At 47.4% G+C, this 19,278-nt stretch overlaps 1 protein-coding gene across 1 annotated transcript; it reads right to left on the reverse strand.

Annotated features, from left to right (window-relative positions):
* Nucleotides 1-8,076: 8,076 nt before the first annotated feature.
* ARMCX4 (armadillo repeat containing X-linked 4) lies at nt 8,077-14,928 on the reverse strand. The gene is made up of 4 exons (XM_007467971.1): nt 11,500-14,928; nt 11,230-11,463; nt 10,855-11,157; nt 8,077-10,728 (listed from the first exon to the last, which is right to left on the reverse strand). Exons 1-4 carry the CDS (start codon nt 14,926-14,928, stop codon nt 8,077-8,079), a joined length of 6,618 nt encoding a protein of 2,205 aa, XP_007468033.1.
* Nucleotides 14,929-19,278: the final 4,350 nt, after the last annotated feature.

Consider the following 19,278-nt stretch of genomic DNA (forward strand, 5'->3'; position numbering starts at 1 on the left):
AAAGTCTCACACATATAGAGCTTCCTCAGCATTCTGCTCTCAGTTTTTCAGTCTGTACCCCTTGCTGGGACTACCTGACTCACTCCTTGGCTTCAGTTATCATCTACAATACATATCGTTAGTCAGACCTTTCTTCTGTGCTCTATATCCATACTTTTCAAATGAACACTGAGCATCTCCACTTGAAAGTCCCAAAAGGACCTCAGATTCAAACAATTCAAACCAGATTCATTCCCTTCCTCTCCCAAGTCTACTCCTTCATGTTTGAAAAATAGAAAGAGAAAAGAAATGTTAATACCCTTCCTCCTTCATTCCATACTCCAGACTGTACTCTTTCTCCTACACCACACGGCCTTCAGGGCCAACTAGTTCATGTGTTTCCCAGAAATAGGCCTTTTTCCCCTATAAGAAGGACTGAATTTTCATCTTCAAAAAGTGATGTTAAATTATACTTCATATGTGTGTGACCCAGCAAGGCCACTGTACCCAAAACCTTAAACCAACCCCTGATCCCTGAGTATGCTATAACAACAACACTAGAGTAAGAATCTGGGGACCCGGGGCCACAGTCAGACCCAGAACTGGCTATAAGACCACTTAACTTTCCAAAACACCTAGGAATGTTATCCACTGCTATCTTAGCCTCATTGCTGCCCCTAGAACTGGGGATGAGGGCCACCCTACACCCCATGCTTTGAAGGGTCCTGCATATCACACACACACACACACACACACGCGTGCGTGCACACACACATGCACACACACACACACACACTCATTAAAGAACACAAGGGTGCCTGTGTTACATGGGATCTGGTGCTCATTGTTGGTACAGTGCAACTTATAGGCCTAAACATCTGTACTTTGACTAACACTGTTCTGGCTCTAGGGAAATGCTTCTCCACATCTGTTTCCCTGTCTCCTTTAAACAAAAGGCAACTGTGTCCAAATGCCATGAAGATTTGTGGATTGTGCCACTGCTGACATAAGAAATAGAAAATATTTCAGACTACAGGGAAGATTCTAGCAGTGAACCACTTAGGGAAGAGAAAAAAACAAGCTACCTTGTCAGAGCCTTCTTCTCAGATACATGAATGCCATAGATTTTTACTTAACAAACTTTAATTTCCCAGTAGTGTCCATTTCCTTGTTTATATTTATTTTCTGGTTTGTGGTTCCAAAGTAATAAAAAATTAATGCAATACTTGCAACAGTTGCATATATAGGCTAAAGAATATTTCACAATATTAAAAAATAGATATGACTCTTGATTTGGGGATGTATGGAGAGAGAAACATGCATGAATCATTGTCACAGATTGGATCCCCAGTAAACAGATTATGAAACAAAGATTAATATAGGAGGTTTATTGGGGAGAGCTCCTGGGATAAACATTTGTGGAAGAAAAGGGAGAAAATAAACAGGAATGAAAAGAGGAAGAAATCAAATGTCAGTGCACTATCAGTAGAATGCCTCAGCATACACTGTAGGGAATTCTGAATTTAGGATGAATCGTCAAAGCTATCTCAAGTAGGGGCAAGAGGACCAGGCCTTTATACACAGCATCAGTGAGCCATTGGATGTGGGACACTCTGAGAATAGGGTGTGATCTTGAACAAGACAATTCTCAGCTGATGAGATGCCTGAATGGGGCTGGCAGCCAAGGGCTCTCTGATGGCAACATTCTTAACAATTGAAGTAATAAGGCCTTTATTGCTAAAGGGAACTCTGGGCAGGGCACTGCAGTATCCACCACAGTCCACCCTTTGTGCCTCTCAGATCCTCTTTATATAAGTTCCAGGATCAGCTCTTCCAGGGATCTGGTAGGCCTCTCTTCCTAGGGGAAACTTAAACTATAGCCCCCAATACTGCAGCTGGTCTCAAAGCTGAAAATGACCATCCCTCTCTTCCACTATCAATTACAGATCCCAATCACTTTTAGGGTCTTGGTGGTTTGCCTTGTGGTATGATCCAGAACCTCACTCCTGATCATCATGGGTTTCTCAGGCTGGAGTTGCTGTCCTTGATGATACCCACATACCAAGCCCACCAATCTATACATAAGGCTGGGGTTTTTCCTTCTTAGTCAGCTTGTCAAAAAAAGATCCCCCATGAGGCCACAGGTGTAAGGAGTATGAAAGGTGCTAGCACAACAGTGGTGGATATCATGGAGGATCTGCTCTAGCTGATTGTGCAGGTGCTTATACCCTCCAGTCCTGCTTGTGCTTGATCCTACGTGTAAAACTTCCATCTTGTTGCTGGGCCTGCCCACCCTTATACCTTGGAGGATCTGACAAAACTCAGTTCATAATGGGCAGTTCTGGTTGTATGGTCAGTTGCATGGTCATTTGATGTCCTATAACCATGTATTCCATATCTACCAGGACACAGTAGCATATCAGGAGCTGTTTTTAAAAGATATATAATTATCCACTGCATGTGGCATGACTTTGTTCCAGAATCTAAGTTCTGGTCTAAGTTGTGACCTTCCCATTGGGGCTTACCAAAAACTCCACATGGCATCTTCAACCAACACAGATATCTCTAATACCTTAGAGTCTATTGATTTCATGGTCCAAGTGGCAGGACTGCTTGAAACCATGGCCTGGACATGCTATAAGGCCTTCTTTTGTTCTAGGCCCCACTCAAAGTTGGCAGCTTTTCGTGTTACCCAATATGTGGGTCAAAACAGTAATTCCAGATGTGAAATGTGCTGCTTCCAGAACCCAATAAAGCCTACAAGACATTGAGCTTCCTTCTTCATGAGGAAGGTGGAAAATGCAATAATTTGTACTGTACTTTTAGAGGGAATCTCCTGGCATGTCCCAGACCATTCAACCCCTAAAAACTGTACTTAATGTAGCCAGCCCCTGGATCTTTGTAGGGTTTATTTCCCATCCTCAGGAGTACACATGTCTTACCAAGGCCTCCAACGTGTTACCCACTTCTTAGCCATTTGGTCCAACTAGCATGATGTCATCAACACAGTGGACTAGTGTCATATTCAGATGGTCCAGATCTCTTCAGACTATACCATGACAGAGGACAGGAGAGCTAGTAGAGTCTTGAGGAAAAACTATAAATGTATACTGTTGTCATTCTATGTGAATGTGAACTTTTATGATGTTCCATTCTGATAGGGATAGGAAAAAAATATTTTCCAAATCAGTAGCTGATTACTGTACTAGGTACCTAAGGCCATGTCATCCTGTTCTAGCAAAGATATCCTATCTGACATGGCAACTGCCCTTGTGCCACTACTTGGTCGAGTTTACAGTAGTCTACTGTCATCTACCAGACTCTGCCCACACTTTTCAGGGGTCCAAACTGATGCATTAAATGGAGATATGATGGGGACCACATCCCAGCATTCTTTAGGTCTTTAGGTGGCACTAACTTCAGCCATCCTCTCCAAGATGCTATCTATATGTTTTCATTTACCATCTTTGCCAAGGAAGAGGACAGCAATTTCAAAGCTTCCACTTGGCCTCATCTACAAATAGCTCTGACTCCACATGCCAAGGAACCAATATGGGGCTTGTACCAACTATCATAATGTCTATTCCAATTATATATTCAAACACCAGAAAAATAACCATTGAGTGAGTCTGTAGACCCAGTGGAGCCACTGTAAACCCAACATAGACTAGGAGCTTATATAATTTCTGGTTTCCATCTGCCGCTATTCTAACAGGGGTGAGGCAAGATGATGCGTTAGGTCTCTGGGTATCAATAGCAACTCACAACCAGGGTCCATCAGCCCTCAAAATGTTTGGGTATTCCTCTTTCCCCAGCACACAGTTACCTTCGTAAATGGAAGGACTGGAGGAATCAGTCCTGGGTACCCCACTCTTTCAAACAGTGCTCTCTGGATCAAAAACTGACTTAAGGCCAAAGCTAAGCAGGAGAATGTGACTTATTGAGGCACCTTCCCTCAGACTTCTGAGTATCTTTGATTTTTTTTTGACTGTACAGATTGAATACAAATTGTTGGATGCCTATTTTCCCTAGGACAATGTGTTATATTGACCACCCACATTCTATTAACTACCTCTTAACCATCTATCTACCAGGAATAGCACTGTGTTCTATTAACCCTCTCCAAAGCTCTCTGCAGATCAGGCCTCCCGGCCTATTACTCTGACCCTGTGGTGCATTATGGAATTTGCATCTACCTGACTTCTGACAATTGAGCACAGTTATCCTGTCTCTATTGTTTCAGTGGCATCACCATTTCTATCAGTGATCTTCATCCTATAATACCCTCCCCTACTCTGAGCCCTGGTCTGCAGAGGCAAGCCACCACTGAACTTCTCAGTGATGCTGGTAACCCTTTAACCCGTGCATTCCTTATAGCTTTAGCAAATGGTGTGCCCTTTGGGTCCTCCTCCATAACATAGTCCTCTGGAGGGCTTTCTGGCTTTATAATATATTTATTCTATTCCCACTTCCCTGAGCCTTTAATCCCTTCTCCCACCATCTGCAATGGCAACTCTAGCCTTTATACCTCAATGTGGGCCATTGGTTTTTTTCCATTCTTTGAGGAGCCATTCTAATAGTGAGTTCACATTGATCTCCTGGGATCTTTTCCAGGATGTTAAATCCTGTATCTCAGTAGAGAACTTTCTAATCAATTAATTCTCCCTTATTCAATTTTATATTCTAGCTCCCCTGATCAAGGCCCTCAGAATTCAGTCCCATGCTTACTCCCTCAGCACCTGCTAGAACATGCTGTCTAGGTCCTGCAGCTCCTTCTTGAGATATTCCCTTTCCTTCCTTATTAGGCCCAGAACAACACCAATGAAGTTATGTGACTTAACCCTAGACATAGGCCCAGTGGCCAGGATGGGAGGTGGGGGCAGATTCTGTGGGAAACACACATTATCTTACAAGGGAAAGGGCTCTGCATGTTCAAGCAAGGTGAAGCACTAACGCTTAATAGGAAGGAGTGGGACACTTCTGAACGCTCAAGGAGCTCAGGGAAATCTGAGGATATAAGACTTTTAGGGACATCAATCCAGATGTCCTTATTCCATGTGTCAGGGTCACATTCCTTCCTAACCAGGGCCCTGGTCTTGGCATAGCAGACTTGTCTTGGTTTAGATTTTAACTTTCTTTGAAGCTTGTTTCAATAAGTCCTGGGCTTGGTCCTCAGATTTCTCTAGTCTCTACCTGAAAAAGATGAGGGCCTCTTTATATGCTGTGAATGAAACCCTCTGGCTTTCACACATAGCTTAAATTGTTGACTAATTTAATTCAGCTTTTCATTATCTTTTCCTAGAGGTCCATCAAGCTGAGCAATAGCCACCCAATTTTCTGGACTTCCTTATATTTAATATACCTCACATATTTCTCAAATGTCTACCACATGGCACTAGTTAATGTATTCCCTTCCATGAATGCCATTCTAGTTCACCTCCAGTGAAAGCTCTAACTCCTCTTCTACCTATTCCACATGTCTATCTACTCCACCTACCACAAATGATGGAGTCCTCATTGCCAGCTGGGCAGCAGATGATCCATCTCCTAAATTTCATCACAGTGTATGCTTTTCCGAACCTCTTCTTGTACCAACTGTTGTAGGATGGCTTCCTGGAGGGCAGACTCAGAGACAGGGTTCAGCATGAAGGGCTTTTATTAGGGAATGCTCTTAGGATTAAAACCTGTGAAAAGGAAAAGAAGGAAGCAGGATTGGACAGAGGGAGAAATTAAGCTGTCCCATTTGGGGCAAGAAGTCCATGTAGATCAGTCATTGAATGTGAAGTACCCCAGAAAGGAGGTATGACCTTGGGGGAGGTGGCTTTCTAGCTGAGGCAATTCCCGATGAGGGCTGACAGCTGAGGGCTGTCTGCTGGCAGCACTCCTAGCAACTGAAATAATAAACTCTTTATTCATGAAGGAGGATTAGGGCAGCAGATTGCAGAATTCACCACAAGTATGACATCATTTTTTCCACTGGAAAGTTGGTGACCATCAAATGCTAGAATTGAGAACAGCTTTACTTTCAAAATGATTAATGAAATTTAAAATTTCAAACATTTATACTTATATTTATGGTTTTATTTAAGTGATATTTATTTTAAAATTTTATTTATACCTTCCAAATATTCAGACATAAATATGTGAACCTCCATTTATACTTTTGCTCTAGTGCCCTGAAATGCTATTAACAGGCCTGCTTAGCCTGAATTCATCTGTTTCCTTTTAGTAAATTATGCAAAAAGTCCTGGTTTATTATATAAATATCAGAAAATACAGATGAGTAAAAAACAGGTAAAACTACCCATTAATCTTACACTCTCAGGGAACTATCCACATTCTCAAGAGTATACACACCAAAGTTTATACATAGAGATAATTTAAATATATGTTCTTTCTTCATAAAAAGTATAGCATGTGCTTTTGCAGCCTATTTTCCCCATTTAAGATTATGTGCTGAATTTTCCCCATGTAAATAAGTGTAGTTGCCCATCAACATTTTCAAGAGCTGCATAATGTCTCAATGTGTAGACATACCTTAATTTCTTAGCCAAGTGCCTATTTCAAGACACTTGGGTCATTCACAATTTTTCACTCTTCAAAAAGGTGCAGATGCACAGCCTTGTACAAGCTGATTATTTGATTATCTCCTAATGATAAATTTCTACAAGAGGAATTTCTGGGTCAAAGAGCGTGCACATCTTGAAAGCTTCTAAAACATGTATCCAAATGGATCTTGTACCAAGTATGCTCCCACCAGTACAGTTTGTCCCTCCACCCACACCTTCACCATACTCTGGGTTGGAAGAGAGGTGGATCTTCTCCAGTATGGATGCCAACAGCCCTCTCAATGGTTCCATAAAGACCCTGCCCCAACCAATCTTGTAAAAGAAATCTGATAGAAGCACTAAAAATTATTCTTTCTTCTATTATATTTTTTCATAATTCCAAAATAATCACTAACATATTCACTCCCATAGACACCAGAGTTGGACAAGAAAGAGGATATTTTCCTATCAAATGCCCTCAGGACCCTACAATAAAATTGTCCCTCTCTGTATGTCCCCAGGATATGTTCCAGCACTTCTTCATTCAAAGCAACTCTCACATCCTTCCTCCCCCTTGCCACTTCCATTGCCACCAGTGAAATTTCATGCTTTTAGCAACTATGCCTGAACTATGGTGGTAACTTCCTAAGTGGTGTTCCAATCTCCAGTGGCCAATCCTGTCCCCACCCCAACTCTGACCCATTCTGCACACAAGTCAGTCACATAATGTTCCTTTCATCTCGTCACTCCTCTGGTCACAAAAGGCTTTCGTGTCTCCCAGAGGTGGGTAGAATATACAGACACCTCAGTTTAGAAATCAGGGATCCTCCATGAATGGGACTCACCCAACTGCTGGACTGTATTTTCCATCACTCCCCTCCCCACACTTTGTACTCCAGGCAGGCCAGTCTCCTCTGTGGAGCAAAATTCCCATCTCCATGCCTTTCTTCCTGTCAATCCTCCCTCCTCCAATGCCCTTCTGCCCTGTTTTTATCCTGCCTTTCATGCCCAGCTTACTTAAGTGCCCCCTCCTCTGCAAAACTTTCCCTGAACACTGTTGCATGCAGAAGTTTCTTCTGCCTTTAAGCACTAATAGGAAACAGCTGGCTATGATCATAGGCTCTTGGGTTTTGTTAGTATCTTTTTGTTTCCATACATCTTGCCTTTCCAAATAGATCACAGATTCAAGGACAAAGACGTGTCTTTTTTTTCTGCTTAAAACACACAACTTTATTGATGACATAAAAATAAAGTCTCAAATGTATAAACATAAGTCCACACAAAGGACCAAAGATTACCTTACTTATGAAGAATCAGTTCAGTTTCTGCTCATGAAGGATACCAAAAATATCTCAATCCAGACAAGGTTAAAATCAACACATGTATTTTCAGTACAAAATTGAATTCATTTGGTGTTCATAAAATGGTCCAGCTAACGACCATCATAAGCAACATCACTTTAGAAATTATAGTGCAATTTACAATGTGCATTACTTCCAGGCTGCAAAACCAAAATATTACTCAAATTTGTTTGGAAAATTACAACTAATCAGAGTTTACTTAATAATAGCTCAACTCTTTCTTTCACCTCAGTGTCATTGTATTCTGCTGCTAAGACTCGAAGTTTCTTGGCACATGCTTTAGGTCGTTGGAATATGAAATAAAGGGAATTTTTACTGAATTTGTCCTGGGTAAATACTTTTGCTCTTCTTTTAAAATGGTAATTTATATTTTCAAATAGTGAAAGAGCATTAAGAATATTTTCCTTTGTTTCTTTCTTGCTAAAGATATTAATCAGTGATGCTGGTGCATTGGCAATGAGCAAGTCTTTTGTCATAGATGGATTTTTAGAGAAATTTAAAAGCATTCCCAAAATATGGTCTTTAGTTTCTCCACTTCCCACAGTTAACAAACGAAGAAATTCTGAAATGTAATTTGTAACCATATGCTGATATTCACTAATAATAGTCAGGTGCTTTATCAATCTCAATCCAGCCAGCTGCACATTTGAATTCAAGGGATAGGTGATGGTGTCTTCACATACTTGGTTTAAGTATGTTTTAACCTTCCTGTGATTTTCAGCAGCCACCGAGATGTTATTCAGTGCATTTAAAGCCTTCTGCCTAACACTGGGATAGGGATTATTGAGCAAGCCTTCAATAATTGAGATTCTACCTGCATTACGAATGACTTCATGGGAGAATGGGTAATCACGGCTGTTATACAGAGCATTATTGGCTATTTCATGAATAGAAGGATCTTCAGTCATCTCAATCATGCAAATGAGTTTTTCAAGCTCTCGTGGATCCATATTAGTTTCACGTCTACAGCGGCAGGCCCAAGGCTGAGTTTTCTCCCCAGACCTGATCTGCTTTCTGAGCTCATCTTCAGGTGGGAAGCAGGATTCATTTTGGTATGGAAATTTCATTTCTGTCCAGATCATGGCTCCCGCCCATGACCCCATTCCTGCCCCAGGGACCATAGATGGATATGTGACTCTTGACTCAGCTGACTTTTTGGCTTTAGTCTTAGGTGCAGATTTGTCCTCACTTCTGTTTTCATTTCTATCCCAGAAACAAGACTTTACATCGACTCCACCAGCAGCTTCAAGCTTATCCTTGGTGCTGGCCTTATCTCCAGCCCTACGCTCAAAATTGACATCTTTCTCACGCTTAGATCTGAATGCATTACTGTTCTCACTCTCAGCCCAAAACAAGGACCTTAAACTTATCTCCTCAATATCAGGGCTAGATGCTCTACTTAGCTCATCCTCATCTACATCCCCAGCCAAAGTCAAGGACCCCATGCCAGCCTCTTCCCCAACCCCAAGCCTAGACCCTGTAGTGGCTGTATCTCCATCCCAGAGCCAAGACTCCTGCCTGACCTCGGCCCCAACCCCAGCCCCAGCCTCAGCCCCCACACAGGAATCCATACAGGCAGCCTCATCAGATCTGATCCAGGACCCAATACTGTTTTTGTTCTCAGCCCCAAATCCAGAACTAGTGATAGCCTCTTCCCTAACCACTGAGCTGGATTCAATACTGGCCTCATTTTTATCTCCAGGGCTAGACACAATACCAGCTTCTTCCCCTCTCCAGAACCAAGACCCTGTACTAGCCTCACTCCCAGCCCCAAACCAGGATCCTTCATTGGCCTCTGTCCCAGCACTCACCTGAGACCTTCTACTGGTCTGGTTTCCAGGCCTAGCCCAGGCACCTCCACTTTTCTGCTCTTCAGGCCCTAGGCTAGACCCTCTACTGGCCTCATTCCCAGGCTTAGACCCAGCCCAGAATTTTCCACAAGTCTGATCCCCAGTGCCAGCCCAGGAGCCTCCTCCACTAGCCTGATCCTCAAACCCAGGTTTGGAACAGCTACCAGCTTGATCCCCAGCCACAATCCAGGACCTTCCACTGGCCTGACTCCCAGTACCAACCCAGGACCCACCACTGGGCTGGTCTGCAAGCCCTGGGCTAGACCCTCCAATGGCCTGGTCCTGAGCACCAGACCAGAACGCTCCTCCACTGGCCTGATCCTCAAATCCAGGTTTGGAACAGCTACCAGCCTGATCCCCAGCCCCAGCCCAAGACTCTCCACTGACCTGACTCCCAGTATCAGCCCAGGACCCACCACTGGACTGGTTCATGGGCCCGAGCCCAGGCCCTCCAATGGCCTGGCCACTAGCCCCACCCCAGGACCCTCCTGTATTGGCCTGACTCCCACTGCAAGCATAGAACCATCCAGTGAACTGATCCTTGAGCACTGGCCTGGATCCTCCACTGGCCTGGTCCCCAATGCCAGCCCAGGAATCTCCAACGGACTGGTCCCTGGGCCCCAGTGTAGACCCTCCACTAGCCTGGCCTCCACTAGCCTGGCCCCCACTGTCAGCCCAAGACACTCTTCCAGATTTGGCCTGATCCTCATATCTAGGCTTTGTCTCACCACCAGCCTGATGCCCAGGTCCAACCCAGGAGACTTCATTGGCCTGGTCCACAGCCCCAACCAAGAAACCTCCACTGGCTTGGTCCCCAGAGTCAGCCCAAGACCCTCTACTGGACTGGTCCTCAGGCCCCGACCTAGTCCCTCCACCAGCCTGGCTACCAGCCCCAGCCAAAGACTCTTCTTCACTGACCTGATCCTTAAATCCAGGCTTGGACCCACCACCAGGCTGATCACCAGTCCCAGTCCAAGAACCCCCACTGGCCTGATCCACGACCCCCACCAAGAATCCTTCACTGGCCTGGTTCCCAGTGCCAGTCCAGGACCCAACACCAGACTGGTCTGCAAGCCCTGGCCTAGACCCTCTATTGGGCTGTTCTCCAGCCATAACCCAGGACCCACCACTGGACTCATCCACAAGCCCTAGCCCAGAGCCTCCACTGGCTTGGTCCTCAGTGTCAGCCCAGGCCCTTCCACTGGACTGGTTTTCAGGCCGCAGCCCAGCTCCAGCCCAGGACACATTTTCATTGGTCTGATCCTCAAGTCTAGGCTTGGATCCACCACCAGACAAATCACTAGTCCCAACCCAGGATGCACCGCCAGACAGATCACTAGTCAGAATCCAGGACCCTCCAGTAGCCTGGTCCACAGCCACAGCCCAGTACCCAATGTTAACCACATTCCCAGCTGTAGCCTGAGCCCAGGACCCTCCATTAGCCTGAATCCCAGCCCCATCCTGGGATCTTCCACTGGCCTGTGCCTCAGCCCCAGCCCAGGATGCTCCATTGGCCTGATTCTCAACCACAGTCCAGGACACTCCAATGGTCTCTCCCCCAGTCCAGGATACCCCACTGGCCTGGCCCCCAGCCCAGGAACTCTCACTGGCCTGAGCTCCAGTCCAGGGCACCACAACAGCCTGGTTGCCAGTGCCAGCCCAAGAAGCCCCACTGGCCTGGTTCTCAGCCACAGTCCAGGACCCTCCAACAGCCTTGTTCCCAGCCTCTAACCAGTAACCCCCACTGGCCTGGCCTGCAGCCCAGGACTGTTCACTGGCATGACTCCCAGCCCAGAGCCCTCCACTGGCCTGGTCCCCAGCTCCAGCCCAGGATTGAATACCAACCTCATTCTCACCCCTAGCTGCACTCCAGGATTCAACATTGGCTTCATTCTCATCATCAGCCCAGGACATGCTATTCTCCCAGTATCCATCCCTAGCCTGAAACCTAAATTTGATCCACCGCTCAGAAGCAATCCAGTCCTCAACACCAATCCCATTCCAGTAGTAGTCATGGACCTTAGGCTGAGACTTTTTGCAGGCCTGAGTGCCTGACCCACCCTCACTCTCAGAAGTGGGCGTGGCCTTAGCCTTAGGCTTTACAGAGGCATCTCCTGTGGCTTCTGCCTCAGACTTACGCATAGCCTTGTCCTTTGCCCCAGACGAGGTCTTACTCTGGGAATGGGCTACAGACTGACACTGGTCAGAGCCCATCGTACATGCTCCAGCCTCTACCTTAGACTCAGCAACATGATTGCCCCTAACCTTACTCCTGGCACCAAGCAAGGCCTCACCCTGGGAATTGGTCACAGCCTGGGGTGGGGCAGAGCCTGTTGTACCTGGTCCAGTGCCTGCTTTAGACACAGCATTGGGATTGCCCTTGACCTTACTCCTGGCACCAAGCAAGGCGTCGCCCTGGGAACTGGCCACAGCCTGGGGCTGAGTAGAGCCTGTTGTATCTGTCTGAGGCTGGGCAGAGTCTGCTGTATCTGGCCTAGCCCCTGCCTTAGGCATAGCACTGGGATTGCCCCGGACCCTATTCTTAGTACCATATGAGGTCTCACCCTGGGAATTGGCTGCAGCCTGAGGCTGGGCAGAGCCCTTTGTATCTGGCCCAGACCCTACCTTAGACACAGCATTGGGATTGCCCCGTACCTTATTTCTGGCACCAGGTAAGGCTTCACCTTGGGAATTAGACTCAGCTTGGGGCTGAACAGAGCCCACTGTATCTGGCCCAGACCCTACCTTAGACACATCATTGGGATTACCCCTGACCTTATTCTTGGCACCAGGCAAGACCTCACCCTGAGAATTGGCCACCGATTGGGGCTGGACAGTGTTTGCTGTATCTGTTTGAGGCTGGGCAGAACACATTGTATCTGGCCCAGCCCCTGCTTTAGACACAGCATTGGGATTGCCCCGGACCTTATTCTTAGTAGCAGGCAAGGCTTCACCCCAGGAATTGGCCACAGCCTGGGGCTGAGCAGAGCCTGTTGTATCTGTTTGAGGCTGGGCAGAGCCCTTTGTATCTGGCCCAGTCCCCGCCTTAGACACAGCGTTGAGATTGCCCCTGACTTTAATCTTGACACCAGGCAAAGTCTCACCTTGGGAATTGGCCACAGCTTGGGGCTGGGCAGAGTTCTTTGTATCTGGTCCAGTCCCTGCTTTAGACACAGCATTAGGATTGCCCCAGATCTTATTCTTAGTACCACACAAGGCCTCACCCTGAGAATTGGCCACAGCCTGGGGCTGAGCAGAGCTTGTTGTATCTGTTTCAGGCTGGGCAGAGCCCTTTGTATCTGGCCCAGTACCTGCCTTAGACACAGTATTGGGATTGCCCCGGACTTTATTCTTGACACCAGGCAAGGCTTCCCCCTGGGTATTGGCCATAGCCTGGGGCTGTGCAGAGCTCTTTGCATGTGGCCCAGCCCCTGACTTAGACACAGCATTGGGATTGTCCTGGACCTTCTTCTTGGCACCAGGCAAGGCCTCGTCCTGGGAACTGGCCATTTCCTGAGGCTGACCACAGGCCCTTAGTTCTGCCTTAGCCTCTGCCCCAGAAATGGTATCAGGATCGCCCCTGCCATCAGTCCTGGAATCAGAGAAAATTTCAGCTTGGGCCTTGACCCCAGCTTGAGGCTGTGCACAGGTTTTCATGTTTGCTCCGACCCCTGCCTTACACTTGCCTTTGGCTTTGCCCCTAGCTTTACCTCTGGTACTAGGTAGAGCCTCAGCCTGGCTCTTAGTGGAAGTCTGAGACTGTGCCTTTGTGTCTGTCCCAGCCTCTGCTTTAGACTTGGTGTTGGCATTGCCCTGAGCCTTAATCCTGTCATCAGGCAAGGCATCAGCCTGGACATTGGCCTTAGGCTGAGGCTGTGTATAGGACTCAGTGTCTGTCCCAACCCCCACCTTAGATACGGCATTGGAATTGCCTCTACCCTTACCCCTGGCATCAGACGTAGCCTCAGCGTGAGCACTGGCTACAGCTTGAGGCTGAGCGGCAGCCCTTGTGTCAGCTCCAGTCATTGCCCTAGATGTGACATTGTTATTTCCCCTATCATCAACCCTGGCACTAGACATTGTCTCAGCCTGTTTCTTGGTCACAGTCTGAGATTGTGTAGAAGCACTTGTACCTGCCCCAACCCCTGCCTCACACATGGCATTGGTATTAACCCCAGCATCAACCATTGCCCCAGGCACAGCCTCAGTCTTGGCTACAATCTGAGGCTGAGCAGAAGCCCTCATATCTGCCACAGACCCTGCCTGAGACGCAGTTTTGCAATTCCCCTTGGCCTCAACCCCAGTACCAAGCATGTCATCAACCTGGATCTTGGCCACAGCCTGAGACAGTGCACAGGACTTCATGTCTGCTCCAGATTCTGCCTTGGACTTGGTGTTATGATTTCCCTTAGCATCAACTGAGGTACCAGACCTGGCCTCAGACTGAGTCTTGGCCACACTCACAGTCTCTTCCAGGGCTCTCAACTTGGTCTCAGCCACACTTCCAATCTTGTTTATGGTACCCATCTTGGCCACTTCCCTGATTACTGCCAAGGCCTCATTCTGTGTCACCATCAGTCTGTTCATTTCTGTCTCTTTTTCAGCCAATATACGAGTTTCTGCTTTGGTCTGGGTCATTGCTTCTTTCTTGGTCTCTGCCTTAGCACCAAGTGCCCAAGCTTTAGCCTTGGTCTGGGTCACTGCCTCTTTCTTGACTAGTCTCCCAGACTCAGAGTCAGTTTGGGTCACTGCTTCTTTCATGGCCACTTCACTGGCTTTGGCCTCAGTCAGAATCACTGCCTCTGTTATGACCACTGTTCCAGCCACTGTTTTGGTCTCAGATTGGGTCTCTGTCTCTGCCTCAGCCATTGCCTTGGCTTGAGAGTTGGCTTTGATTCTGGCTGTAGCAGTGGTATTAGTCTCTACTTCAGCCCCACCTCCTGCTCCAGTTTCTGCTCCAGTCTTGGGCTTGGGTCTAGTCTCAATCTCTGTCCCAACCATGGCTTCACACATCGCCAAGGTCTGGTTCTGTATCCCAACCACAGTCTCCATTTTGACTCTGGACCCATTTCTGGCAAGTCTCCTCACACTCTGGGCTCTTCCCTTGGTTAATCTGTAAATGCAGTAGCAAGCACCAGCCCAGATCATCAGTCCTGCGGTCACCCAGCCCACTTCCTGAACACGACCCATGTAATCACCCTTGCTGAAGACACGAACAAGGTACAGAGGGGCTCAATCAGCCTGCGAAAAGTGGGTAGTAGGTCTGTGTATAGGCCTGTGCGGGTGTTGGTCTTCAGCCACTCAAAGGCCACTACAGTTGCCACTGGAGGTGGACCTAGAAGTGGAGGAAGGAAATGCACTAAAATTTCTCTTCTAATTCTGTGCATCACACAGATAGATACAGAAGGACAGGAAACTGTAAAAATGATGTGCTTGGTGAAAGAAAAGGATGATTAGCAAATTCTCTCTCCATCCCTTTTATTTTATCTCCTCTCCAGTGCCCAACAATTTCCCCCAAGGTACTTCCGCACACATTTCCTTATACCAAATGAACAGTGGAAAGGATGGTGGTAAGGCTGACTATGAATGGTAAAGACTGGGAAGCCCTCAGACTTCGATTTTTACTGGACCTACTCTGGTCACCACTCCCACAGGTCCCCACCCTCATACCAACCTGTAATGATCAAGGCAGTTCCCTCCTCTTTTCTTCTCTTGATTGGAGATATACCCTAAAGTAGATCTATAAACTCATGAGATCTGTGGACCTAGAGACAGACAGATAGACAGGCGGAAGTGAAGATTTTGCTCTTGTTGTGACAGATATATTATTAGCAAACTACCTCTCTATCCCCTTCAATTTACCCCACTCCCTGTGCCACAATAAAGGTGAAGGTGTGGGGTAAGTGAAGAGATGGTGGGAAAAGTGACTGGAAAAAGGAGAGACTGAGGATCCTCCAGACTGGACACTGGCCCTACTGGATGGACACTGGTCTCCAGCAACCCACCTTTGATGTCTACCCAGCCAGTCCCCAGCCTCTTACCAGTCTATACTGATCAGGGATAATTTCCTTCTTGTTTCTTTGCTTCCAGTGATCTCAAGCCTTTCAAACCTGTAGACCAACCTGTGGACAAGTAAACAAACAGATAGTAGAGACCGGGTCCTTCACAGAACAAACAAGCACCTTGATCCCTGACTCCAGTCCCTGCCTTGTGAGAGCGTATGTCCAGTTTGCTAATATGATCCATCCTTTCAAGTCTTCTCTCCGTCACACTCCAGCCCACCCTTACCCCAGTATTTCTACTATTTCCTGCACTGAAATCAATAGGGGGGTAGCAACACTGTGGAAATCTGGCAGAGTGTAGGAGAGGCAGAAGAACCCTCCACTGAGAGGACCGTCTCAAGTCTCAGCCACCTCATATGCCCACCCTCTCTTGTTACCCCCAGGCACTGCCCATCTTCACACCAACCTCCACGGTCCCAGGCCAGTCTCCCAATTTCCCTTGCTTTCAGTGGTAAACAGCCCTACTGTCGCCCTATGGGAAGACCTAGGAAAAAACAGAGAAAAAAGGGAAGGTGAAAGTTGAGTGCTTGTGACATCCCAGCATCTGAAACATGGGTCCCAGTACCTGCCTTACTGGATTTAGAGATCTGTTCTCTGGCAAGCAAAACCTAGGGCTTCTCCAGCACTGAAATGGGCAGGGTGGAAAGGGGAGGCAGGAAAAAGGGGAGAGACAGAGGCGAATTATTCTAAAACCACCTGTAGGATTCTAGGGCTTCTCCCAAAAGTCCATCTTTTCCTTCACCTGTGCAGACAGGTGGGAAAATCTGAAAAACTGGAAAACCAGGAGACACATAGAGGCCCCCATATCCCATATTCTAGAATCACAGCCTACTGCCATCTACTTCTCTTTAAACCCATCTCTATGAATCTCCAGCATAAGAGGCAAGGTGTGTGTGTGGTGGAGGGAGGCTTTTGCTTCTGCAAAATCACCATCCCTGCCCCACAAAGGCTATCTCCAAAAAAAAAAACAAAGTAGTTCTTTGAGACAACAATTTGTATTTTCTGAGGCACAAATAAAAGCATCCCTAGAAAAGCTGCTGTCGTCTTTATTGGTCTTCAACATACACTTTACGTTAAAAAGCCCAAGCTTGGTAAGTAAATGCAGTTTAGGAAAAGTCCACTATAGCCCCACCCTGTATCCCAACCAAATAGAGGCGCCTAAGTTCCTGTCACAGAGAATATTCATAGAGCGCTTCAACTGTTCAAAACGGGTGCCCATGCCCACACTAACCTCCGCAGATCCTGTGCAGTTGTCTCCTTTCCTTCTTCCCTCGCCTTGCCGCGAACAGTGCCACCCCGAATTACTATCTTCAGATAGGAGATAGTAAAGGCACTGAGTGCTTGGACCAGTACCCAGGACACAGATCCCAACGCTGGATTCAGGAACCCACTTAACCAACGTCCCCTCCCCACATTGCAAGACGCCACCCTCACCAACCCTGCCGTCCAGTCACTAAGGCCCACCATTTTCTCTGCAAACGCCACCGTGGCGTGTCCCTTCCACTGAAATGAGCAGGATGCGGAGCAGGCGTGTGTGGTCTGTGATTAGATTCAGAGAGAATGGGGCATCTCAATCTCTGCATTTCCCTCTTGAGACACTTCCCCCACCATTCGCCCTGTCAAAGCTCACGGCTCCCCAGCACAGACGTAGGGAGGAGGAGGAGGGCTCGGGAGAATCTGAGCGAAGGCTCTGGGAACTTGAGCCCGCTTTGTCCGCCACCCCCCGACCAGCTCCGGGGATCCGCAGTCCGCTGCCGCCCTGGCTTCGGCGCACGGAGCCCTTACCTGCTCCGCTTCCCCCGGGCCCGATGCCAGCCCGCCGTTCGCAGGGCAGCGGGGAGCTGGTACCCAGACACGAGTGATGACTGCACCGAAAGCTGCGTCGCTCTGCAGCTCCCGGTCACGTGAGGGCGCCGCGTCACCGCCTAGCTCGCCCTCCGATTCCCCCCGCAACCAGGGCCGGCGGGGAGTTCAACAGGACCCTCCCCTCCACCTCCGCGCGCAAGATCTCCCCCTCCACCCAGCTGTGCGCGAGGCCCGGTCACTCAGCTCCTTTCCCTCCAATCTGAGAGCCCACAAGTGGCATCACCTCCCTGCGGTTGGAGTTTGCCCTTCTCTTGTTACCAGGGAGGGTCTGAGTCCCCCATCCACCCTCAGGCCTTGGCTCCGGCCTTTTCGGCTGCTTGTTTGAGGACTCTCTCTCTTACGCTATAAGACTAGCGTCCCCATTGGATACGTTGCTGTACCAAAATGGGCTAGGGAAGAGGTGCCAGGAAGGGGAGCAGAGAGTGCAAGGAGAGGTTTAACTTTCTTTTTTATGTTCCTTTTTTTTCCCTTTTAACGTCACATTCATTGTTTTTGTAATGGGGAAATGGCGTCAAGCCATTTTCGTTTGACATTTACAAATTAGGTTGTAAAAATAACAAAAGACTCATCCATTTGTTGACGTTATTTTGTGCCACACTAAGAATGTTTTCGAATTGCTATAAATTATTTCACAGCTTTCAAAACAGGCTGGTAATTATTAACATTTTAAATATAAAATTTTCCTGAACAAAACCAATAGGTTTTCAATGTGACCTATAAATTCATCTTTGGAAAGACCAATCTTGGCAATTTTACACAAGCGATTTACAACTTTTCGAAGTTCTGGTTGAATTTATTGATGATCTTGTGTCAGGTGTCTGAGAACTTCTTCATAGATGACTCCTGGGTGATGGAATGGAGACCCCACTCCTGATGAACCCAGCGCCTGAAAACTAGTGACTTCCCAGATTAACCTGTTTTCCACTCAAGGAGTTTTATTGGGATTTTACATAAGCGTGTGATCAAATCAGTCTCATCACAACCAGGAAAGGACCAACTGTGCTATCCCACTAATGGAAATGAAGCTTAACAGGTGGATTTTCATTAGATCATGACACTGGTGAGATATCTCCACTATCTGCCATTCATGCACTGTATGTCCCTATAGCAGCTGGGACCTAACCCTAACCCTAGCAGCGGGGGCATACGGTGCTCAGCATCTTTCAGTAGAGATGGGGGTAAGGTCTGTGGCTGACTATGGATCTGTGGGCAATACTCCTGAAATCCATGTCATTTTTCTCTCACAAAAAGCAGTTTACAGGATCCCAAGCAGTCGCCAGGGGAAAGAGTCCTTTTCATTCCCTGCCTTCTGTTACAATTTCACTGCACCACCCATACAAGCCCCTCAGAATAATCCCAGAACTCAGGGACAAAGTATGCAGAACTTAGTCCCCAGACATCCAGCTGCCCCTGCTGGGGAGTCATACTCTAAATATAGACCCTTCAGGCAGCCTCTTTCTTAGGTTGAAATCTGACACCCCAGCAGGAAGTTCCCTGCCTGAGGGGCCCCTGTGTGTGGGAGGCCCCTCTAGGAGGTGAAACAGGAAGCCCAGAGTGCCTTAGACCCTTACTAATGGCTTTTCAGAACTCAATCGACTGTGACCAATTTATG

This window comes from Lipotes vexillifer, unplaced genomic scaffold (assembly GCF_000442215.2).
Source record: "Lipotes vexillifer unplaced genomic scaffold, Lipotes_vexillifer_v1.1 scaffold152, whole genome shotgun sequence".
Classification (NCBI taxonomy): Eukaryota; Metazoa; Chordata; class Mammalia; order Artiodactyla; family Lipotidae; genus Lipotes; species Lipotes vexillifer.

Bases quoted from the DNA above. Each gene is read 5' to 3' on its own strand.
- ARMCX4 (XM_007467971.1), bottom strand. From the start codon at position 14,928: ATGGGTCGTGTTCAGGAAGTGGGCTGGGTGACCGCAGGACTGATGATC. The intron at 11,158-11,229 runs GCTGAGGCACAG...TCCTGGGCTCAG, and splicing joins ATGGAGCATCCTGGGCTGGG to GCTACAGCTGGGAATGTGGT. The intron at 10,729-10,854 runs GTTATGGCTGGA...GTCGTGGATCAG, and splicing joins AGTCCAGTGGTGGGTCCTGG to GCCAGTGGGGGTTCTTGGAC.